The 25,757-nt window shown below is 37.4% G+C and overlaps 1 protein-coding gene across 5 annotated transcripts in view; it reads left to right on the plus strand.

Annotated features, from left to right (window-relative positions):
• The window catches only part of LOC114652123 (tight junction protein ZO-2-like), a 253,598-nt gene that overhangs the window by 168,124 nt on the left and 59,717 nt on the right, over positions 1 to 25,757 (plus strand). For all 5 annotated transcript variants that reach the window (XM_051927776.1, XM_051927773.1, XM_028802330.2 and 2 more), the window contains 4 exons: positions 2,083 to 2,136; positions 7,807 to 7,931; positions 8,426 to 8,528; positions 24,668 to 25,256. In XM_051927776.1, the coding sequence (XP_051783736.1) occupies positions 2,092 to 2,136; positions 7,807 to 7,931; positions 8,426 to 8,528; positions 24,668 to 25,256 (862 nt within the window). In that variant the 5' untranslated portion in view covers positions 2,083 to 2,091. The remainder of the gene's footprint in view (positions 1 to 2,082; positions 2,137 to 7,806; positions 7,932 to 8,425; positions 8,529 to 24,667; positions 25,257 to 25,757) is intronic.

Genomic DNA, 25,757 nt, shown 5'->3' on the forward strand with positions numbered 1-25,757 from the left:
ATGGCATAAATGCAGAGAAGCTATGTTTCCTGCATTATACCCCCCTTTTACTGGGATGGGAGTATTAAGTTTTGACCATGTTACTCATAATAGCAGCTGTTTGCAGTAATTGATATTTTATTTAATGTTTTGTAAACACAAAATATAAAAACAATTTTGTTTAATAATACTTTTTATCAGAATCGGTATCAGTGGCAAAAATCGATGATCGCCTGGGCTGTAATACTGATTGCAGTTGTCACAGCCTACCAAGCAACAATAACATGTATTTATATAGCAAACCTTTATGTAAACAATGTAGGTTAAAGTGCTTTACAAGATGTCAAAAGAGAGAGTTACGAAAAAATAGAAACAAGATTAGGCAGTAATATTAAAGATAAGTAACAAAGACTCAAAAAAATGAATCTAAGCGATCTTACAAACAGATAAATATCAAGTAGAAGAGTAATGTCCTTATATACAGTGTCATGATGTACAGTAAGTCTCTAAGGATGACTCCGGTGATAAGGTCAGATGGCCGAGAGGACAAAAACAACAACAAAAAAAAAAAAACTACAGTTAGGCTGGTGAAAAAACAAAGTCTGCTGGGGTTCCAAATCCAAACGACCACCCAGCCCCCACTAGGTAGTTCATTTCTTTTTGTTTTCAGGCTTATACTAAGCAATCATTTTTAATTTTCTAGTCAGCCCAGTGCTTGGTGTACCAAGTCAAATGTTTCCTCTTGTCAGAACCTCTATCTTAATCGGATAGAGACTTTTGCTCGGACATGTTCACTTGCCACATTGAACAGAGTTAATCATGATTGATTTTTTTCTGTTTGACTGAAATTATGTCCTACTATATAGGGATATTTAAGGGTGTTATCTAGGTAATATGACACACTTGTCCATGTAAATGACAATTTTATGATGATTTCTGTTTCAAAAACAAGGCAAGGAACATTTATTCCTGTAAAATGATTTTTATTAAATTGTTAATAGTACATTTTAAGAAACAATTGTATGTTCATATTAAGGATCTTTCTGCATACACTTTTGTAAAGTAGGCCCTTTGTTTACTGAGAGGCATGCTATAGTAATGGTTTCAATCCACATCCACATCTGGTTTTCCAATCCAAGTTAGATATGGATGACTGCTGTTGTTTTCTTGTTCAAGGAACATTTTCATAAATTTGCTTACCATTCATCTTCCTTTCCTGGTGCTGATCCTTTACATACTGTATAATGTCTTTTTCAAAGCTCTGCTGTTTCTTGCATTATATCTATGCCTTAGTGAGTAAAAGGCTGTTTTTAATGCAGTTATGTTTAATATTTGAATATATTGTAAAAGTAGTAAAATATTCAGTCTGTAATGTATTGTCCATGTCTTCATCTGCTGTAGATACTGAAAATTTGACTTATTGAATATTAATCCATTCATCAGTACATCCATTTATTCTATTCTAAATATGTTTCTTCTGTTACTGAATACTTTAGAGCCAGAGTCTGACTTGAAAATAGTATGTGCCAAAGAGGAACCAACCTTTCATAGAAGACTTGGTTCACTGCAAATCAAACAATTGGCAATGTGCTTCACTTGCTGCAACAACTTGAACCAGTGCAGGAAAAATATCAGGCACAGAGAAAAAAACAAAATATCTGCTGAAAAGCTGCTTAGCCTTGAAACTCTACAAAGATGTTTTCTCATTGTTTGATTACAGTGTTGTTTCAGTTCATTGTGGTTGGCCTCAGGTTTTTTATTTTTATTAATGTGATTATAACTAAACTTTGGGGAGCAAGGTTAGAATGGATATGTTGGCCATAAGTACACAGGCTGTGACAGCATTTATTGGGAGTTGAAGAGTTATAAGAGAGGTCAAGGTCCATCATTTTGGCAGTGTTATTTACATGCAGAGTTGTGTTTTGCTGTGGAATTTTTATTCATTCCTCATTATACCAATGACAAAAATTTTGATGAAATGTTATTATTCTGATTTGTCCTTTTGCCCTTAATGTTCTTTGTTGATTTTATTTAATGAAGATTACAATTTTGTTTGTCTTTGTAGTTTTGTTTCCTTAACATAATTCAACATATCATTTGCAGGCTTCAGCGATGGAAGAGACAATATGGGAACAATATACAGTTACTCTGCAACGGGTAAGAAGCATTTATGATTTTAGTATTATTAGTGTTATAATGTAAAACAAATGCAGTTTTCATGATACCAGTATTCTACAATTTAAAAAAAAAGCATACCAATATTAATTTATTGCTAATGATGTATCTAATGTGCAGTACCTTACTTTTTGTGAAATAATAATTTCATGATGTTTAGAGTTGCTGGGAGTCTCAATTCTCGATTGACTTTTGTGCCTAGCAGATTAGCTGCAAGCAGCCTATGGTGAAGTCATAACTGCCACTTCAGCTCAGTCTCAGCCACCCGCCAGGGTTTCTTGAGAGTGCAGCTTATTGAAGCCTTCTCAGCAAGTGGCAAGGTCAAAATCATAGTGCAGAGGGGGCACAGCACCATGCTGCTTACCTCATAGATTGTTTCTTTTACAATTTGACAGTCTTTGCCACCAAGTAAAAATGTGTTCAGTTTAAGTAGATTGAATGTTTTCTTTATTATTTTCTCCTGGATTTAAACAGTTTCATTTGATAATGTTCAATGCATCTAAGCATTCATATGATATAAATAGTGACTTGGTACTTAGCTTCACTAGAGATAATGTTATGACCTGAGAATGAATGTTCTTTAATTAAGAAGGTTAGATCTATTTATAACCTATTCCCTGCCTTTGGAAAAGTAGACTTTTTTTTTCTTCATGAAATTTATCAGTTTGATCAGGTTATGATTATTTATGATTACTTAGCTGCAGAGCTTGCCATCTATAACATTTTTCAGAAAATTCAGTGGGAGATGCTCTTAAACACATCATTAGTGATAGTTAAGTGGTCTTCAACATCAGGCACTCTCATATAGGAAGCTCATTCAGAATTGTAGTTCTCTAGACAAAAGTACTTAGTATGATGTTGGAAACAAAACAAGAAAACTGAGAAGCAAATCCTATATCTGGGAGTGAGACACAGTCCCTTTACTATACTTTTTGTGCCTGTGGCAACAAAGAGTTGTTGGCTCCTGTATAAACAAATTATGAAAGTAACAAAGGGAAAACTGGGTTAGTCCAGAGCTTGCCAAACATTCTTTTAAAAATTAATTTAATACAGAACATATTTTATTAAAACTTTAAGAGAACGAAACAGTAGAACTTTAGTGTAATGGAAAAAGAAAACGTGGATAAGTATTTTGTTTCATACTTAGCCATTTTTGCTTCTGACATCAGCATCTTTTTCCTCTAAAATGATAATGTACAAATAATTCTTAGATTAAAATTGTGTTTATGGTTTAAAATAATTAATCTTCATTTCTATTAGTGGAAGTGCTGTCTTTCTGTCTAGTAGAATACTTTGTGTGTGTGTGTATGTGTGTGTTTATACAGTACGTGTGTATTTATGAGTGGTGTTTGCTATAGAAATACATTATATAACATGGATTGATTGTTTGGACTGTGTATGGTTGCTTTATATTAGTACTTCTCAATGTGGGGGATCTGTGGTCTGGCACTGGACTATGTGCAACTTATTTCAGATTAATGACAGGCTGCAGGAAATAAAACAGCACTATTTAAAAATCACAACAATGTAAAAACTATTTTATAACTATTATACATTATTCCTCTCAGGAAGTGTTTAGTTTTTATATTTTAAAAATAACTACTTAGTAATATTTAAGTTTGAGCATTTTTAAACAATCACACTTGTAGTACTGAGTGTAATTTTGCTGTCTTTTTTATTAGACATCGGTTAATAATGAATGAGCTAATTATTTCAATGTTTCTTCATTTATTAAAAAAGGTCCAGTATTGCTTACATTTGTATAGATACTGTTATTGTTTAAGGATATACTGTAAATGTATGGTATGAGATATCCTTTTTGTGATTACAACCTTATTACAACCAAGTAGTACATATTAAAAAATAATAAACCTTAACTAATTTCAGCCTTTACTAGTTATTTTGTATGAATTAGCCTTTCCTAAAACAGATAGTCATTAGAATGATAGCAGGTGTTGCTGATACAGTATAATAATTAAACAGTCTCTTGAATCTGTGAGTGTTCATCCTTTGAAACTGTGGAAGATTTCTTTATTTACTTTTTTAACCTTTGAAAATATGCATTTTGAGTCAAAAGGAGAATAAAATAGAGTGATTCTTTTACTTCAGAGGAGGATTCACCAATGAACGGAGATTAGTTGTTTGCTGACCTTGAAAACTTAATACATTTCAAAACATTTTAGCAGGAGACTGAACTTAATCAATTGGCTATCCTTTGGACTGCTGTTTGGTGTTCAATGATATTTTTTTCATTTTTTGTGGTCTTCCCTCGTCCATCCTTAATGAGACGTATTTTGGACTTACCTTCTGTTCTTAATATGCAAAAAATAGGTGAAGACTTATGGAAATGTCTCTGAAGAATGCCAATCTGGTTGCTGAATGTGAATGAACTTCTGAGTCCAATAACATTGATGAGAATAAATATAAAATATGACCAAAAGAAAAATTAATTTGAACCAGCCATTCTTCTAAAGTATTACATATAAATTCAAAATATAAAGTTAAAACTTTGTAGGATAAAGAGTACTTTGAAAGAGGCCACATACTTTGAAAATAGGTCTTTGAAATGTCACACAAAGACACTTTACAGACATCTTGTAAAGCGGCTCTTTAAATTGCTGAGGCGAAGAAAAAAGCACAACTAGAGAGAACCTGGTAAAACTTATAAAGAAGTAGTCTAGCTGAGAATGTTAAGTAAGCTGAATTGCAAAGAAAGTATCTCAGATGCTCCATTCACGCGATGCTATGGATCAATTGACTCGAGATGTGGCTAGTAATATGGAAGATTAGCTCATAGAATTTATCTGTTAAAATTCTGTTCCCTATAGTTAGATGAATACACACATTTTTGAACATTGATTGTCACGGTGAGTTTTTTTTTCTGTTTTGCTATCAATAAAAATATAGTAGTTGAATTTTGTTTGATTAATTCCCTTACAAATGCAGTCTGGATTTATATATGCTTATTTTCTGATAGCCCTAATTCAATTACAGGGTGACATTGCAGTTGATTTCCAGTCTAAGGTACTTAGTAGACTGCAAAGGATTATTATTTTTGTCCCCAGAAAAGTCTCAGTATGAAAAAAGTCACCAGAGCAAAACAGCTCTACGAGATAAATACTATGAGCCATTTAAAGAAGAACGCTTATGTTTAAAATTATTCCTCTTGTAATATGATGATGTGGAGCTGATCATAAACAGCTTATTTTACATGCCAAAAGTCTTTGGTGGTGGGGAGAAAAAGTTTTGTTAGGAACTTTGAGTTACAAAACAAGCTTGATGCATTTTTTGTTTAAGCCGAATAACCAAAATGCTCAGACGTATTAGGCTGACGTGTTTGATATCTTTAACTGTCTGAAGCAGGGATGGATCAGATCTTGCTTTACTGTAAGATAGATGAGCCAAAGAGATAATCCATATTACTAACCGAGAATGGTAAACCGGATGGCAGGTACATGGCGATGGGACCATGAGACGTACTGCGCAGGCGTGTACAGCGCACGTCTCTTAAACCGCAAGCGAAGTCGTATCCACCGCGCACGAAGGAGTCACGGCCCAAAAAAGAAAGAGCTCAACTGACGTGAATGAGAAATGAAGCAACAATGCGCCCATAGCTAACGACTACCGACACAGCCACACAAAAAAGAGGATTCTGTGTGGCAGCCCAGATTCAAATGGAAGAGGCTACGGAGGCCCTACAGGTCCACAAAGATGGTACAGAAGGCGCGGGAAAGTACGAAAGGCAAAGGCGCCTACACAGCATAGTGAAACCCGACATAGTACGGAAGGCGCAGGCGTCACCGCCATATTGTGAGTGGCACTACTGCGGAGTGAAGTTAGGAATAATGTGCTGCTTGGGATTGTACAAACCGCTGAACTCTTTACACCAAATTCAAACAATACAGCTCAACGATACAAACACGAGCCCACCTGGATACGATCAATGAACGCAGGCGCCTACAACGCGCGTCTGAAACTGCGGAAGCACAGCAGGCACGGGTTCAAAACGAACAAGCTCGACTGACGGATATACAAACACGAGCCGACCTGGATAAAATCAATGAACGCAGGCGCCTACAACGCGCGTCTGAAATGCCGCGGGCACGGCTCCAAAACAAACGAGCTTGACTAATGTATTTCAGGATACCCAACGCTGAGGGTAGGCGAGCGAAGCGAGCAGGGGGCAGAGCCCCCTTGTAGGAAACAGAAATTGCAATGGAAAACTCAAGTGTTACAGGCCAGCATGTAAGCAGATAGGTCACTATTGTTATTTTTTTCTACCACTAAAAGATCAATAGGAAAAAAAAATTGAATAGATCCAAAACCCATTTAGATAGATAGATAGATAGATAGATAGATAGACTGCCGATGGATGGCTTTACTGGTTTTTTGGACGACCTGGATGCTGAGGAAGAAATTAGGCTGAGATTTGAGACTTCCTTTTTAGATAAAAACATTTCTGTGAATATACCTCTGTGAGATTGACTTACCATTAACACAAGTGTTATTAAGTACAAAAATATTGCAGATATTCACCATCCACTGTGTGGCCCAGTCCTCCATGGAACCACAATTGGATAAATGCAGCAAATGAAAAACAAGGCTTTTCTTTCAAATTCGATTTTATTCAGTATAATTTTTTTTAATTGTACTACATAATAGGCATACTTTCATTACATATTTTGATGGTGTATTTTTTGTGTAGAGAACTAAAAGTAATTTTAACTACACAGTATTAAAATAGAGCCTGCTTTTACTGATATTGCACATTTCATTTCTCTGAACATATTTTTATTTATACACATTTTAGAACTGAAATATACTACTTGTGTAAGCATTCAGACCTATTGCCATTACTTTTTGGTAAAGGCATCTTTAACTGCAATTACAATGTTTGTCATTTTGAATTAAAATTTACTAGCTTAGCACACTGTTTAGTGAATATTTCTCTTGACAGATTTGACAGTTCTCAAATTGCTTAGATATAGCTTATACCCAGAAGGTTTCAAGTTGTACATCCATTTTTAGTAATGTTGAGGCTAGGTCTCAAAATATTGTATTTTTAATATTTTTTGTTGTTGTGCCTTTCAGTTTATGTAATGTAACCAAGTATCTATATCTATGTTTTAGATCATTGTTTTGCTCAATGATGATAATTTATCCTTGCTTTTTCCCTTTTTTTTTTTTTTTTTTTTTTTTAAATCAGCCAGTTATTTTTTGTTTTTATTTTTTAAATAGTGTACATAAGTTTGCCAAACTTGACTGAAAGTATTCATTTTGATTATTAATACTTTATACTACCACCACACTGAAGCATGGGTAATATTAGTTTTATGCTGTATGTTAAATAATACTTTGTTTTTTAAAATATTTGACTAATTATCACCTTAATAACCTGAAGCTGTAACAGTCCATGCTACTTCCACAATTAAAATTATGTTTGTTTCTCATGTTGTTTTTAAATAAGTGGACTTAGCTGTATGTATTATAGGAAGTCATTTCTACTTGAAACAGTCATAAATTAAACCTATGGCAAAAAGAAAAAATTTGGCAAGGTTTTGAGAAGTTTTCTTTATGCTGTAAATTGATTCATTCTTACACATTTTTCTTAAATGCATTTAAAAAAAACGTTTTGTTTGGCTTTACATCAAGGATTCCAAAATGGGATTTGGAATTGCCGTTTCTGGAGGAAGAGACAATCCAAATGTGGAGAATGGGGAAACGTCCATCATCGTTTCAGATGTTCTGCAAGGTGGTCCAGCAGATGGTGTACTCTTGTATGTATTATTATTTATTATAAAAGCCTCAACCAATGTCAAATATTGTATGTGTAAAACATACTTTTCTGTACAAAGATTGACATATGATATCATGTAAATGTTTAATACAGAAATTCTAAAATAAAAAGTATAATAAATTATGCTCTTTATTTCCAGAGATTAAAAAATGTATATTTAGAGACAAGGTAAAATTAATTGTGAAGAACTGAATATTGATATTCTTAAATGTGTCTCCTCCTCCTTATATGAAAAAATATAATTTAGATTTTTGGTCAGTATTTTTTAAACAATGTATTCAAAATACAACTGCTGAATACAGAAAATGAAAAATTTTGGAAATATTGCTATAGCTATAATTTAAGAAAAAATAAGAAGAGGTTTTCCTGCCAGTAATTGTGAATAATATTTTATATATAAAACATATCCCCTAATTTTATACTGAGTTTATCACTATCACTTCAATAATTCTACTGTTTTTCTTTGTTTTACAGTGAAAATGACAGAGTTGTATTAGTGAATTCAACCCCAATGGAAAACGTGTCTCATTCTTTTGCAGTCCAGCAGCTTAGAAAATGTGGCAAAGTTGCAAAAATTGTAAGTACCTTGCTTGCAATGAAAATAAAAAAAGTGTATAGTAGCATGCTGAAGTTTCTAAAATATGCATGTGTGGTCACCAGGGGACAACACAGCTCCCAATACCCACAGGCTAGAACAAAACTTTGCCGTAAACCAAGAGTTTTTATTGTGTGAAACTATTAGGGCCGGATTATACTTCACGCTCAGAACGCGCACACGTTACAGCTGCCACGTGTTCACAGCATCCATTTGACACGCTCTCTGAGCACATCCTCAGAAATTAACATACGTGCCCGAGTTGCAGTACCAGCAAAAGCTCAAGAGGCACAGTGTGTTGAAGTTGTAATGTGATGTCAGAATCTTTGTTTACTCTCAAAATCCTACAGGATCAATTTGTGTGCTTCAATGTTTGATGAATGGTTCGATGTGGCGAAGAAAATCATCAAACTTAAATGCTGACACACAAATGAATTTGTGGTGCTTTTATTCAACCATTTCTCTCATAGGCAATACAAGCGTCGCCTGTTCCCCATCGTGATGATGTGATACATTTTAACACTAGAATTACTAAAGCTTACGAAAAAACTCGTAAATCTGGCCCACCTTAAATCCGCTCATACCTCTCCATCAGCGGAACACACATGAAATGCATGTGTTCCAAATAACGACATTTTTTTTTAGCCTATATAGCTCTAGGTACCTGACTCCCCTGATAAACAAGGCTTGAGCTGGGAGAGCAATTTTTGCTGTTTCTGTGGCGGTGGGAGGATGGGATACTAGGCTGCTTGTTGCTTGGGCTTATCGACACATTTACAAGACAAAAGATTTCGCTGATGGAAATGTGCGAGTGGATTTAAGGTGGGCCAGATTTACAAGTTTTTTCATAAGCTTTGGTAATTCTAGTGTTAAAGGTCTCAAATACCATCTTCTTTGCCGTTTTTTTTTTTTTTTTTTTTTTACCTTCACAACAGCATCAGAATGTGCGGAAGTGTATTTGAGCCAAAGAGGAAAATAAATTTGGAACACAGTTTTTTTTTTTTTTTTTTAAGTGTTTTGTGACTAAAGTGGAAGTTTTGGCTTTAATCTCGTAGTTTATTAAATCATTAGAGTAGAGCGTCTTTAATGTTATCTTAAAATCAACCTAGTTGTTAATCGCTACATGCTTCTGGGGCTTCCTCCTGCACTAACAGCAGTGGCAGACAGCAGCTGCCACACAGAACACATTAAAATTATGATATTCCAGCTCTCTGCACATTTAAAATTCTTAGATTTATATTTGATATCACTTTCCTGATGAAATGTGCTAATGTATGATGTTACATTTTTACAGATAATTTTATTTAAATTATTAATTATCTATCTAATAATTACACATGTGGGGCGGCACGGTAGCAAAGTGGTAGTCCTGCTGCCTCGTGGTAGGGAGTCACATCCCTGGTGTTCCCTGCCTGGAGTTTGCTTGTTTTCCCAGTGGGTTTCCACAGTGTGCTCTGGTTTCCTTCCGAGGATGTGCCGGTTTGGGGATTTGGTGATGCTAAAATGACGCTAGTGTATGTGTGTGCTTGTATTCACCTTGCGATGAGCTGATGCCCTGTCTCGGGATTGTTTCTGCCGCGCGCCTGATCCATATTACTAAACGAGAATGGTAAACCGGATATGGACGCAGGGACCTGCCCGTGGACGCAGGAGAGACAGTGCGCAGGCACCACACAAAGCCCCCCTCCCCAGAGCAAAACGAGAGAGACTACGAACCGTCTGACATGCCGCAAGCAGGATAAAGCGAGGTCAGAAATAAAAGACAGAGTAGGAAACAAAGTAAAACGTCATAAAGAGGTTAAAGAACGAGGACAAACACATGGAGAGCAGGTTACAGATGATGAAAACTGGAATGCAACAGCTTCAAAATAACCTAGGCACGAAACACATGCACAGCGAGGGACAGAATATAAAGGCGGAAACAATAACAGTTAAACGTCCACACCACACAACGGAGGCAGACCCAGAAGGTGCAGGCGCCTACATCGCGCGTCGGAAGGCGCGAGAAAGTACGAAAGGCAAAGACGCCTACACAGCATGGTGAAACCCGACATAATACGGAAGGCGCAGGCGTTGCCGCCATATTGTGAGTGGCACTAATGCGTAGTGAGGGGGCAGACGTCACTGCCATATTGTGCATGGCACTACTGCTGAGTGAAGTTAGGAATAATGTGCTGCTTGGTGTGCCACACAAACCCCCCCCCCACAGACTACGGAGTCCATAGAGACTACGAACGACATAACCACACAAACAACAGAAGTCAGCGCCCAACCCCAGAGTAAAACGGGACAGAATACGGAGTCGAGAAAGGTTCACAAATCAAACCCGACATAATACGCCACCCCAGAGTAAAACGGGACAGACTACGGAGTCCAGAAAGGGTCACAAATCAATTGGAGTACGGAAAGCGCAAGATAGTACGCAAACACACTACACAGCATGATCCACGCACCTCTAATGACCCACAAGCAAAAACAAGATATAGTACAGAAACCCAACAAATACGGACTCCACAACATATTTGAATCACATTACAGTGATCCCTCGCTATATCGCGCTTCGCCTTTCGCGGCTTCACTCCATCGCGGATTTTATATGTAAGCATATTTAAATATACAGTAATCCCTCCTCCATCGCGGGGGTTGCGTTCCAGAGCCACCCGCGAAATAGGAAAATCCGCGAAGTAGAAACCATATGTTTATATGGTTATTTTTAGAATGTCATGCTTGGGTCACAGATTTGCGCAGAAACACAGGAGGTTGTAGAGAGACAGGAACGTTATTCAAACACTGCAAACAAACATTTGTCTCTTTTTCAAAAGATTAAACTGTGCTCCATGACAAGACAGAGATGACAGTTCTGTCTCACAATTAAAAGAATGCAAACATATCTTCCTTTTCAAAGGAGTGCAAAGCAAGCAGTCAAAAAAAAAATCAATACGGCTTTTTGGCTTTTAAGTATGCGAAGCACCGCCGGTACAAAGCTGTTGAAGGCGGCAGCTCACACCCCCTCTGTCAGGAGCAGGAAGACAGAGAGAGAGAGATAGAGAGAGATAGCGAGAGACAGATAAAAAAAATCAATACGTGCCCTTTGAGCTTTTAAGTATGCGAAGCTCCGTGCAGCATGTCCTTCAGGAAGCAGCTGCACACAGCCCCCCTGCTCACACACCCCTACGTCAGCGCAAGAGAGAGCGAGAGAGAGAGAGAGAGAAAGTAAGCTGGATAGCTTCTCAGCCATCTGCCAATAGCGTCCCTTGTATGAAATCAACTGGGCAAACCAACTGAGGAAGCATGTACCAGAAATTAAAAGACCTGTTGTCCGCAGAAACCCGCGAAGCAGCGAAAAATCCGCGATATATATTTAAATATGCTTACATATAAAATCCGCGATGGAGTGAAGCCGCGAAAGGCGAAGCGCGATATAGCGAGGGATCACTGTATATCGCGGATTTTTCGTTGCTTCGCGGGTTTCTGCGGACAATGGGTCTTTTAATTTCTGGTACATGCTTCCTCAGTTGGTTTGCCCAGTTGATTTCATACAAGGGACGCTATTGGCAGATGGCTGAGAAGCTACCCAACTTACTTTCTCTCTCTCTCTCTCTCTTGCGCTGACGTAGGGGGGTGTGAGCAGGGGGGCTGTGTGCAGCTGCTTCCTGAAGGACATGCTGCACGGAGCTTCGCATACTTAAAAGCTCAAAGGGCACGTATTGATTTTTTTATCTCTCTCTCTATCTCTCTCTAACTCTCTCTCTGCTCCTGACAGAGGGGGTGTGAGCTGCCGCCTTCAACAGCTTTGTACCGGCGGTGCTTCGCATACTTAAAAGCCAAAAAGCCCTATTGATTTTTTTTTTTTGACTGCTTGCTTTGCACTCCTTTGAAAAGGAAGATATGTTTGCATTCTTTTAATTGTGAGACGGAACTGTCATCTCTGTCTTGTCATGGAGCACAGTTTAAACTTTTGAAAAAGAGACAAATGTTTGTTTGCAGTGTTTGAATAATGTTCCTGTCTCTCTACAACCTCCTGTGTTTCTGCGCAAATCTGTGACCCAAGCATGACATTCTAAAAATAACCATATAAACATATGGTTTCTACTTCGCGGATTTTCCTATTTCGCGGGTGGCTCTGGAACGCAACCCCCGCGATGGAGGAGGGATTACTGTACAGTGATACAATCACACAAACAACAGCAGTCAGCGCCCCACCCCAGAGTAAAACGGGATAGAATACGGAGTCGAGAAAGGTTCACAAATCAATCCCGACATGATACGCCACCCCAGAGTAAAACGGGACAGACTACAGAGTCCAGAAAGGGTCACAAATCAATTGGAGTACGGAAAGCGCAAGAGAGTACGCAAACACACTACACAGCATGATCCACGCACCTCTAATAACCCGCAAGCAAAAACACGATATAGTACAGAAACCCCACAAATACGGACTCCACAACATATATGAATCACATTACAGTGATACAATATTAACAGTGCAACCACACAAAACACAGGCACAACACCTGATGGGTAATAAGAATAAACGGACACTCTGTATTAAAGGTTCGTCATCCTCACATGTGAAAACTATACAGCATAAGTGAATCATCACATTACAGTCATACATTATTAACAATTCAACCACAGAAAACTCTACGTATTAATAGTAAGTGCAATCCATTATCCATATTACTAACGCTAAACAAGGAAGAACTAATGGAGTTACGCTCACAGCTCCAAAACAATAGAACAGATACCACTGTTAATGCAACGGGCTATATTATGTCCAAAGAATAGATAGATAGATAGATATCACATAAATAACCAAGTCATTGCATTACTTCCTGGAGAAAGCCGCCTCTTTCTAAATACTGACAAAGTTGATTCTGAAGACGAGATTGAACATCTTAATTTCTCTTTAGAATATCTGAACACTATTAACCCAGCCGGATTACGACAACACAATCTTAACCTTAAAATCGGAACAATTGTCATGCTATTAAGAAACCTTAATACTAAACAAGGTTTATGCAATGGTACACGTTTAGTCATCAACACCATGACAGACCCTTGAATTACCATTTACACTTGGGCGATGCCAATTTCCCATTAAACCTGCATTTGCCATGACAATCAACAAATCCCAAGGACAGACCATGGACAAAGTTGGCATATACCTCTCTGAGCGCGTATTTGGACATGGACAACTTTATGTAGCCTTCTCATGAGTTCGGCGTTCATCTGACATTAAAGTTAAATTTATAAATACTCCAAACCAAGGAAAACTCATTCAAGGACAACAAACCATCTTTACTACAAATATTGTATATAAAGAGATATTCCAATAATTTTTTGTGATTTACCATACAATACGTTCTTTACTTCCTATATGCATCATCTACACCTTTACACTCTAATGTATCTCATGCATACATCAAACAATTTCGTGTTACCCAACACCAGGGGTTGGCGAGCGAAGCGAGCAGGGGGCGGAGCCCCCTAGTACTTTCTGAAATGTGCGCATCCCTGGATTGATTGATATAATCATTAAGCATCCATCTTTTTCATAGATATTGAGGTGTCCTGAGAATTTAATGGATGTTTTGGGCAATTCACATTACAGCGATGCCAAACGTTGTTTTCTCTCCTTAATGATATTTCGCATTGCCACCCGGTAGAATCCTCCAGATTTACATAAAGCTGCATGCAAGTATAAACAGTATGCCACGCGTAGCAGTAGCTTCCGCAGGCACATGCATTGTACCGTGTGAAGTTTAAACCCTGCCTTCTGGTGAAGAGTTTCTCATACCACAGCCACTATTACAAATCAGTACAGTGCAGCACTTTTGTCTTCTTGTCCTCCGCTGCCCTCCACAAACTTCGTCAACCTCTTCCTGACTCTGGGTTTTAGTTTGAAGCAGAGCTGCTCTTGTTATATTTCACTTAGGAGCACTTCTGGTGCCCCGAAGCTGTGGCCCAGAAGTGCTTCTGGGTGGATTTGGAGCCCGACACAACAGTGCTCGCTAGTCCTCCAAGCACCCCCTTGTGGCACCCACAGAACCCAATAGAGCTGAGCTGACAAACTCCAATTCCCAGGATGCCCTATGGGAATCTGTGGTAATGCCGCAACCGGGGTCGCTACCATGTAGCTTTCTGGGGGAGACTGTGTCCAGTGTAAACAGTCTTCCCCTGTCCTTCCACTCCATGTGCGTCCTGGCCAGTTAAGTTTCTCAGTCCAGGTCCGGCCGGTTTGCCTGTCTTCACATGACGTCCTTCACAATGTTAAGTCCACGGTATTATAAAAATAAGGGTAAAAATAATCCTTTCACCAGTTTTTTTTCCCTCTCCAGCACATTCAGACACATTGTATCTTTTTAATGTTTTTAAATGATTGGATAGCACATTGTGTTTAAAGATAGAACAGCATTTCAAAAGTATCCTCTGCTTGGCAGATAATTTAACATATCCATTTATTTAATTGTGAAATCCTTGATTTCGGCTGGGTGTTTTAGTTTTAATAAACTATTTTTTTCAGCATCTGCGTTTTTTAAGCTTTACGGTAATTTAGTTGTAACCCTCCTTTACAATGGGGTATTATGGTAGTTCAACAAATGTATGTGTTTTTTTGCTGCAAACATTCTGTAATCAGAGAGCAGCAAGGCACACGTTACCAGAGTGACAGAGAAGACTGGAATATTAGGCCTTACATTAAAGAAAGTGCAGTAATAAATTGACAAAAAGGAATCAGAGGAGTTGTCCTGTGCATTTACACAAATAGCAAGAAAAGCTACTTTAATGAATTCAGAATTTATTTTGTTCTTATTTTTGTAATTGTCACTGCTTGTCTGGACAGTGAGCGCACTTGTGTTTACTATAGCAGTTCACAATTTCAAAAAGAAAAGATAAAGAAGAATTTGAAATTGGTGCTTAGTAAACAATAGGCTTGTTCACTTAAAAGCAAAATTTGTCTATTTGTCAACTTTTTAAGCATGTAATCTTTAGATATTGCAGCTTTTTTAAGGGTTTGAACTGTGTTTATTGTATGTGTGTGTGTGTGAGATACGTAATAAGCACTGCATAATAAAAATGGTAATCCATGTTTATAATTACACTTCAAAAATTAGGAATGTCTACCTGGTACACTGTAAGGAATAAAAGGTATAACAATTATTAAAAATGATTCAAAACTATATGTACATATATATTTACATTTAGTGTTTAACTGCTAGAATCAATTAATTGAATCAGTGTGTGTGAGAATAAAGATATTTTTTTGTTAGACAAATTGTGAAAAACTACTTTTTTTTAATTATGCTTTGTTTTAGATAGGTACAATACAGAAGAAATTAAACAATATGACAGCTTATAATTATGAGAAGCATTTTAATTTCTTTTATGCAGTGTGTAATGGATAAATATTTGCTGTATACATTTTATTAGTTAAGAATGTATTTTAAGGGAATTTTTTTTATTATAGTATTTTTATGGTCACTAAACAATAAGGTTACAGAATTTCATTTTGTCCATAAAAACAAGCACCTGTGGTCTGTAGTTTAATTATAAAAATACCAAACTTAATACTTTAATATAAAACGTACGGCTTCTACACATCTGGTTATTTGGGAGCTAAGTGTGAAAAGTGTTGTACAGGAATTAAAAAAAAAAAAATCTGTATCAGAATCGGCTAATTCTACAATATGAAGTTGGCAATTGACATTGGCCCTAAAAACCTGAATGTGGCATCCATAAGGCATTTACACTAAGCAGTAATCATGACAGGGTGGCAGTCCAGAAGGTCAAAGTTCTAGGAGACAAATTCCGCATCTTTGAGCATCAGTGTAGACTCAGTGTGCATGTATCCACATATCTGTACCTTTTAACTTTTCATGGTGTTTTTTTCCTTCCTCCCTAAGTGGGTTACTTTAATTTGTGCTTATACCTTACAGTAGACTGGTGTCTAATACAGAGCTATTTTGTTTCTTGCATCCCATGCAAAAAAATTAACATTAGCTATTGGTAGATCTATACTGTAATCATGTTCTGTCATCTCATCTCACACATGCTTGACTGGGTAATTCAGTGCATTTTGCTGACTTCCCTGAAATTTCATCCCTTTTCTGTCTTTGTACAATGGAATATTATCATGATAAAAAAGCCCACTTTTGGGTGGATAAACATCAGAAATGAAATGTTCAGCAGTTCACATGTTTCCTTACTTGTATTAACACTAGAATCCCTGAAGCCTATGAAAAAAGTTGTAATGCCGGGCCACTTTAAATTCCTTCGCACATCCTTATCAGCGTCTTTGTCTTTAAAATATGTCGATCAGCTGGCAGACTGCTCACTCATCCTCCCACGGATGAGCTGAAGTCTCTTTATCTGGCAGTGAAGTGTTTGGAATTGAATAGGATGAATACTGTATATTATTTGGAATGCATACATTTCATGTATGTTCTGTGTCTACAATAATCTGGGTAAATGTAGAATGACAGAAAATGCGAGGCAAGAAATGTTGAACACATAACTAAAATAGAAAATTTTTCATCTTACTGTATTAATGGCAAAATGCTGACATGAAATGTATAATATGTAAAGACTGAAGTCCAAATATCAAATAAACACTTTCACAAAAGGTATAACAAAACAACTGCTTTTATTCAATAATATACCCAAAGAAAAAGAAATCATTCAGTTTACAAAAACCCAAGCCCAAATATTATCATATGTGTTTGGCTGGTGTAGAGGTAAGAAATGCTGCCTCATAATCAAGTGGTTGAGAGTTTGAGTCCGGGTTATTTCCGTTTTGAGTAGTGAACTGCTGTTATTATTACTATTATGTAATAAAAACACAACATTTGATTTCAGTCTGTTAACACAGTGTAAATTTTTGCTATTTGTAAAAGATTTTACTGAAGGGATATGAGTAGATATACAAATGCTGGTGAATCATGTCTTCTTGGTATCTTGTTGGCACTTGATTTTTTTTTTTAATTAAGTTTTATTCTTGAATAAAAGCTCACTTGTTTCATTATACTTTTGTGAAAGTGTTAATTTTATATTCTAGTAACCACTAAAATTACATCAAATCTGTCTTGTCTTCTCTCGCGCATGTTATGGTGCATGGTACTAAGGATGCAGACAGACTTTTTCATTTTGGGTGTATACACCGTCAGCATGGCACTGCCAAATCTAAACACTAGCATGGAGAGTTGTTCGCATACTGAAGTGATTTTAGCTGCAGGGGGAGGTCCCACTTTATTTCTGGTGCCAAGCAGAGTTGTGTTGCAGTGTAGCAGTCTATTAGACAGCAAAAGTGATGCTTACTATTGTTAAAATATCTATGTTCTCTTTTTATCTTGTTGTTACTAATTACCCAGAACATAGATTGGTCAGACTAGGTTGCATTTTTTCCAGTCTTTTTTAATCTTCTTCAATCACACTTTTTATTTTTCACTACCAGGATTAAGCTCATTTGGGTTGCCAGCTGTTGTTCAGGGTCATTGACAAAGTATAGTATGTTATACTTTTAGCGATGCCTCTTTAAGCACCATTGTTGCGCTGAAGTGTTTATTGATTAACTGTAGTTCATCTGATACTTTCTACAGGCTGTTTGGCTACTTTCATCTACAACCTGTCTGGCAACTAGACCAAATTCCTGGATTAGTGGTGACACATTTTAACACACTTGTTGCAGCATCATGTATAAATACCCCAGTAGTGCTCAGTGTGTTGGGAAGAGTAGTGTACTTTTTTTGTTAAGTGTCTCACAGTGTAAGAATGCTACAAGTAAGTTTTTCATAAGCCATGCTAAATTCTTTTGTCACACAGAGTGATCCACATGAAGAGTGCAGTTTATATCCAGAATGTCAATAATGTACCTATCTACCCAATGCTCATATTTCCATAAATCAGTGTGTTTAACATAAATTGCAGATCTGGCTTGCCCTTATCAACATTGTTCTAATATGCCAAAGGCTGTTCACTTTGGGTAATTTATGTAGGAAGTCCCCTTAGTGTTTTCTGTGAGAGAAATAATGATCATGGCCCACTGGGAGGAGAATAAGGGACAGACAAAGAATACTTTTTAACAGGTTATATATCTGAGCTGGCCTTGGAGCACTTAATAAGCCACAGGGAGTAGTTGGAAAACTATTTCTGGAGACAGAGTTTGTCTTACAAAACCATACAGTTGGAAAATGTGATGAGATGTTTGAAGACATTTTTAAAAGATAAAACTTTAATGTTGTTAGATCTTGTTTATTTCTGACTTACGGGGAGAAAAAAACTAAAACAGGAATTGTGGTTATCTGCTGCTATCATACTTCATTCTTCCTTTAATTCTCTTGAATAAATGCAACATGATTCCTCAAATTGTTTTGCATGGAGTACATTTTATGTGTTCACAATTTAAAGCCTCCATTTTTCTTCACTTTCTTTTGAAAAACATTGAACTAAAGGGATGAAATTAGTTTGTTTATTTTATTCAGCACAGTGATTATAGAGGTTGGACAAATTAGCAGAAACACATAATAGTACAGTTAGGTCCATATTATCTATATATTATATAAATATTTGGACAGAGACAACTTTTTTCTAATTTTGGTTCTGTACATTACCACAATGAATTTTAAATGAAACAACTCAGATGCAGTTGAAGTGCAGACTTTCAGCTTTAATTCAGTGGGGTGAACAAAACGATTGCATAAAAATGTGAGGCAACTAAAGCATTTTTTTAACACAATCCCTTCATTTCAGGGGCTCAAAAGTAATTGGACAAATTAAATAACTGGAAATAAAATGTTCATTTCTAATACTTGGTTGAAAACCCTTTGCTGGCAATGACAGCCTGAAGTCTTGAACTCATGGACATCACCAGATGCTGGGTTTCCTCCTTTTTAATGCTCTGCCAGGCCTTTACTGCAGTGGCTTTCAGTTGCTGTTTGTTTGTGGGCCTTTCTGTCCTATGTTTAGTCTTCAACAAGTGAAATGCATGCTCAATTGGGTTAAGATCAGGTGACTGACTTGACCATTCAAGAATTTTCCACTTCTTTGCTTTAATAAACTCCTGGGTTGCTTTGACTGTATATTTTGGGTCATTGTCCATCTTTATCATGAAACGCCGCCCAATCAATTTGACTGCATTTAGCTGGATTTGAGCAGACAGTATGTCTCTGAACACCTCAGAATTCATTCGGCTGCTTCTGTCCTGTGTCACATCATCAGTTAACACTAGTGTCCCAGTGTCACTGGCAGCCATGCACGTCCAAGCCATCACACTGCCCCCACCGTGTTTTACAGATGATGTGGTATGCTTTGAATAATGAGCTGTTCCACGCCTTCTCCATACTTTTTTCTTGCCATAATTCTGGTAGAGGTTAATCTTGGTTTCATCTATCCAAAGAATGTTTGTCCAGAACTGTGCTGGCTTTTGTAGATGTTCTTTAGCAAAGTCCAATCTAGCCTTTCTATTCTTGAGGCTTATGAGTGGCTTGCACCTTGCAGTGCACCCTCTGTATTTACTTTCATGCAGTCTTCTCTTTATGGTAGACTTGATATCGATACGCCTACCCCCTGGAGAGTGTTGTTCACTTGGTTGGCTGTTGTGAAGGGGTTTCTCTTTACCATGGAAATGATTCTGTGATCATCCACCACTGTTGTCTTCCGTGGACGTCCAGGTCTTTTTGCGTTGCTGAGTTCACCAGTGCTTGCTTTCTTTCTCAGGATATACTAACTGTAGATTTTGCCACTCGTAATATTGTAGCAATTTCTCGGATGGGTTTTTCTGTTTTCGCAGCTTAAGGATGGCTTCTTTCACCTGCATGGAGAGCTCCTTTGATCGCATGTTGTCTGTTCACAGCAAAATCTTCCACATGCAAGCACCACACCTCAAATCAACTCCAGGCCTTTTATCTGCTTAATTGATAATGACATAACGACGGACTTGCCCACACCTGCCCATGAAATATCTTTTGAGCCCCTGAAATGAAGGGGATTGTGTTAAAAAAAAATGCTTTAGTTGCCTCACATTTTATGCAATCGTTTTGTTCACCCCACTGAATTAAAGCTGAAAGTCTGCACTTCAACTGCATCTGAGTGGTTTCTTTAAAATTCATTGTGGTAATGTACAGAACCAAAATTAGAAAAAAGTTGTCTCTGTCCAAATATTTATGGACCTAACTGTATATTAGGACCGAATAACAAGCAGCAACATCATTTGCCTTCAGAACAGCTCCAGTCCTTCTTCAAATGTTGTCATGCATATTTTGAACTATATGCTTTAGAATTCAATAAGAAAACTGTCCAGATCTTTATAGGATGAAAGAAGCAGAAATCTGTTTCTCCTTTTGCACTCCAGAACTTCCAAGAAGTCTTCCAAGTTGTTTAGACCTGGGGCTTCATTTATAAAACTTTTTTTGGATTTGAGAGTGAAAATATGCACACTCCAAAAAACTGGAAAATGTGTACAGCCAAAAAAAATTAGATTTATAAAACCTGGCGTACACACATTTCTGCACAATTTACCCTTTATAAATTTCATTCACCTTGTAAATATGCATCCATGAGCACGCCATGAACACTACCACTACCCTGAAACATCCATATATGGAGCGTGCAAAGCAACCTCATAAATATGCAGTCATAATGCTGCGTAACTTAATTGGCTGGTAGACTGGCTCACTCCTGACGCATCGAAATCCTGCCACCTGTGTTCAAGAGTATCTGACTGGGCTCTGCAACTGAGCACACAGAATCATGTCTGGCAATATAGGGCCTCTCTTGTGCATTCTGGGGCTCCTGGAAAAGTGTATGGCACCAGCATCTGAATAGGTAGCCGCTGATTGTTGTTACAATAAATAGTACAGGCCATGTGAAAAACTGAGTGTCCAGCCAGTTACTTTACCAACAAGCCAGCCACCACGTATAGCACCATAACGTCAGTCAAAGCTGATTTTCTTCAAAATAATCACAGGTTGACCCAGGCCACTGAGATGTAATGTTTGCCAGTCACATCTTGGTTGACTTGTAAATTAATGTAATATAACGGTTTTTGGTTAATAAAAACAACTTTGTTCTCGCTACGTGCCCATGTTACAATATGGGTGCAGTAAAGTGCTGTGATTATGTTAGAACAACATTTATTTATGTAGCACATTTTCATGCAAGCAGTGTAGCTCAAAGTGCTTTACAAGATGTTAAAGAGAAAGTTACAAGAAAAGAAAAACAAATATGATTAGGCAATGATATTAAAGAATGAGTACCAAAGAAGATACAAATAATTCTATAAAATCTTAAAAAAATAGATAAATATCAAGTAGAAGCGTTAGCATCCTTATATACAGTATCATGATGCAAGTCTCCAAAGATGAGTCCGGTGATAAGGTCAGATGGATGAGAGGACAGAAAAAAACAAAAAAAATCCACATAAGCTGGAGAAAACAAAATTTTTATTTTGGAGTAATTTTGAATTTTGATATAATCTGGTATAATGGAAGCATGTAGATTTGAAAAAAGTAGCGGACCCAAAATAGATCCCAGTGGTACATCATATGAGATATCTTGGATCTCTGAAGTTCAATCATCATGACTAAAAAATAATTTCCTACCTGTTAAGTAATCCTGAAACCAAAATTAAGATGCTGCTGGATAAGCCTACCCATTGCCTAAGTGGTCTATGGTGTCAAATGCTACACTCACTCTGTCTGCATTAACCCACAAATCATTTACTACCAGTGCAGTTTCTGTACTATGATTTCTTCTAAAACTTGACGGAAACTTGCCAGGAGTAGATTGTTTAATCAAATAATCATTTATCTGCTTGAAAACTGCCTTTTCTAGAATTTTACTTAAGAAAGGCAGGTTAGAAATTGGTCTAAAGTTGTCAAAGACAGAGGAGTCAAGGTTATTTTTCCTTAGCAGGGTTTTAACAAATGTAGTCTTTACAGGCAGGGAAGACCCCTGTACCTAATGATGAGTTCACTATGTCAAGTACACTGTCAATTAGCACATCAGAGACTTCTTTGAAAAAGCCTGCTGGTACTGGGTCTGTGACGTGAGTGGAGTGTTTTAGCTAAGAAATTATTCTGTGTTATTCAGGTAGATTTATTTCAGTGAAAAAATTGAACTCACTTGAAAAGGGCATGCTGAGTTTCAACAGGATTAACTTGGGGGGGGGGGGTGTACTGTATTATCTCTAATATTTATTTTGTGTTTTAAAAAAAAATGCAGCAAAACCTTGATGTGGTGAGTTGCTGGTCAGTTTAATGGCTTCCATCACAGCAGGTGTGATGTAATGAAGCTTGTTGGAGATATTCCTGACCTGTTGGCCATTTCCCTGAGAAGTGACAACAGGAAGCCATCATAAACTGTTGAAAACTACAAAAAAAGTTCTTCAGCACAAATACGTAACATTGGACCTCAAAAAAAGGAAACTCAAATACAGTCTCTGCATCAGTGTCAGAGTTGCCATAAATATATGCATCTTCCCCCAGTGTTTTCTTTTATAAATCCTGATGTTTGTAAGAGAAGTTGTGTATGTACATTTTGAGCCTCTTTATGTGCATATACAAACTTTATAAATGAGGCCTGTGGTTATTATAGAGACCATGGAAGGCCTAGGAATTCACCCTGGTGTCCATTAAGAGACCCTTAAATCAATTTAGCAGTGTTTATGTGAACATTATTATCTTGGGAGATGACAACATTATGAGTGGAACAGTTCTTTGCATCACAGGGTCCATATAAAGTGTACCAACTACAAAAAGATATTCTTTGACAAAGCAATCATTGGATCTAATGATTCCCGTGAGATGGCTAATCATACTCTTTCAGATGCACCATAGGTTTAACAGTCAGCTGCAGACATTGTAAGTTGAAAACAACTTTGACATGTAGTGCACCCCCCGACTTGTAGCAAGCGCAGAGGTTGCCACCAGATTTACATAGCAAAGAAGCCGGAATGAATAGAATCAGACCAACACCTAAGCCCTACCGTGTTTCCACCCTGTCAACTGAATATTAACACCACCCCAGGAAAATGCCCATACAGATTAAACACACCCAACACAAAAATATATAAATATTCCTTATTTACTAGAATAACTGCTTACAAACACAGTAAAGCAAAATAATGATAAAAGTACTAAACAAACAACACAAAGAAACCCCCACATGGCGATATTTTCAGTCCTGGAAAAAGTCCTTACAGTAGATGATGGTACAGTGGTTCTGGAAACATAAACTATGGTTAAAGGATGGAAAAATGTGCGGAATGCTCCCTTTTAATGAACTGCTTCCCGGAACTTGGATAGTGAAATACTGTCCTACCACCAGAGACCAGAAGAATAGAATGGTACAATCGGAAACTCCCGCCACATCCTTCTCTTCTAATTTTATCGGTATAGTGCATACAAACAACAAATCTCATAAGCCCCTCTGCATAAAGGCACTGACCCCTATTTACAAACAGGAATCGGCGCAACCAGTGTTGTTGTTCCCATTTAACAATCACTCAACAGGACATACGTACACACAAATAAAACCCATACGTACACACAAATAAAACCCCCTATGTAGCCCCACTACAGACATTCTCCAAGTGGTAGTCCATCCAAATGTATGAATTTTGATGAAAGATGACTCATCGCACAATATTACTTTTTTACAGCATTGATAATATTAAGACATACAGACTTTTGTTAAGACTGGGTCACAGAGCTAGTTTAAGAGTCTGTACTTCCGTGAGGTATCTGTCTAGCCCTGTTCCTTGTTTTACATATGTGATCATGATTTTTGAGACAGTTCCTCTTGACATATTAAATCATTTTCCCTTTATTTTATTAATAACTGTATGCCTATATTTCAGCCTTTATTTGGCCTCTGTCGAATTCATTTAATGTTGTCTCATGTTGCTTTGAAAACTTGCATATCATAGTGATATTTGCCAGGTCTCTGTTATAGCTGATATATATTGCTAATGCAATCAACCTACTATATAATTCACCCTTGTAGTTGCATATATAACTGTAATTTAATTACTTAAAAATTAAATTCCTTTTTTATATCGTTTTTGTTTTGTTCAAAACAAAATATTTGACAGACTGATTAAACCTTTAATTTCTGTCGTTCTACAGGTTGTTAAGCGACCACGCAAAGTTTCTGTACAGAAGCGTGCCCCATCCCCTCAAGCTGAAGATCGTGTCTTTGATGCTGCTGATGATGAGGAGGATTATGATCACAGAAGTGTACGCAGTGGGCGGACTGACCCAGGGTGGCATGGAGGCAATGGAGCCCTTGGATATGGAAGAGATCACTACCTAGAACATGAACGTGGTGGCTACAGGGAACCTGATAGCCGGGGCCGTGATTATGACAGAGGAAGAGATTATGATGGAGATCGAAATTATACTAGAGAGCGCAGTCGTGGCAGAAGCATTGACCGTGACCTGAGTCCTGATCGTGATTATAGAAGAGATCACAGCCGTGGCCGTAGTATTGATAGAGATCTAAGCCCTAAGCGTACCTACAGCAGAGACCCCAGCTATGAACGGGAGTATGATCGCAGGGCACCTCCACAGAATATTTACAGACAGGAGAAAAACGTGAAAAGTCAAAGCCGTGATCAACTACAAGGCCGAAGCCCCTCTCCACCCTCTGCCCGAGACCACGACCAGCTGGAGAAACCTGTCAATGTGCTCTTGGTCAAAAACCGGCCAAATGAAGGTAAACTTTGATGTACACTAATTTGTCATTTTTATTGAAACCTCCTTACAGTTTACAAGTGGCAATTTTTATTGGTTTGTATAATTGCACCATGAGAACACTGGTAGTTAAGTGTGTTTCCCAGCATCATTCTAATATACAGTCTTGGCCAAAGGTTTTGAGAATGACACAAGTATTGGTTTTCACAAAGTGTGCTGCAAAGTTTGCTGCCTCATTGTTTTTAGATCTTTTTGTCAGATGTTTCTATGGTATATTGAAGTATAATTACAAGCATTCCAAAAGTTTCAAAGGCTTTTATTGACAATTACATTAAGTTTATGCAAAGAGTCAATATTTGCAGTGTTGGCTTTTCTTTTTCAAGACTTATGCAGTTTGGCCTGGCATGCTGTCAATCAACTTCTGGGCCAAATCCCGACTGATGGCAGCCCATTCTTGTATAATCAATGTTTGGAGTTTTTCAGATTTTGTGGGTTTTTGTTTGTCCACCCAATTCTTGAGGGT

Source organism: Erpetoichthys calabaricus, chromosome 5 (assembly GCF_900747795.2).
Source record: "Erpetoichthys calabaricus chromosome 5, fErpCal1.3, whole genome shotgun sequence".
Lineage (NCBI taxonomy): Eukaryota > Metazoa > Chordata > Cladistia > Polypteriformes > Polypteridae > Erpetoichthys > Erpetoichthys calabaricus.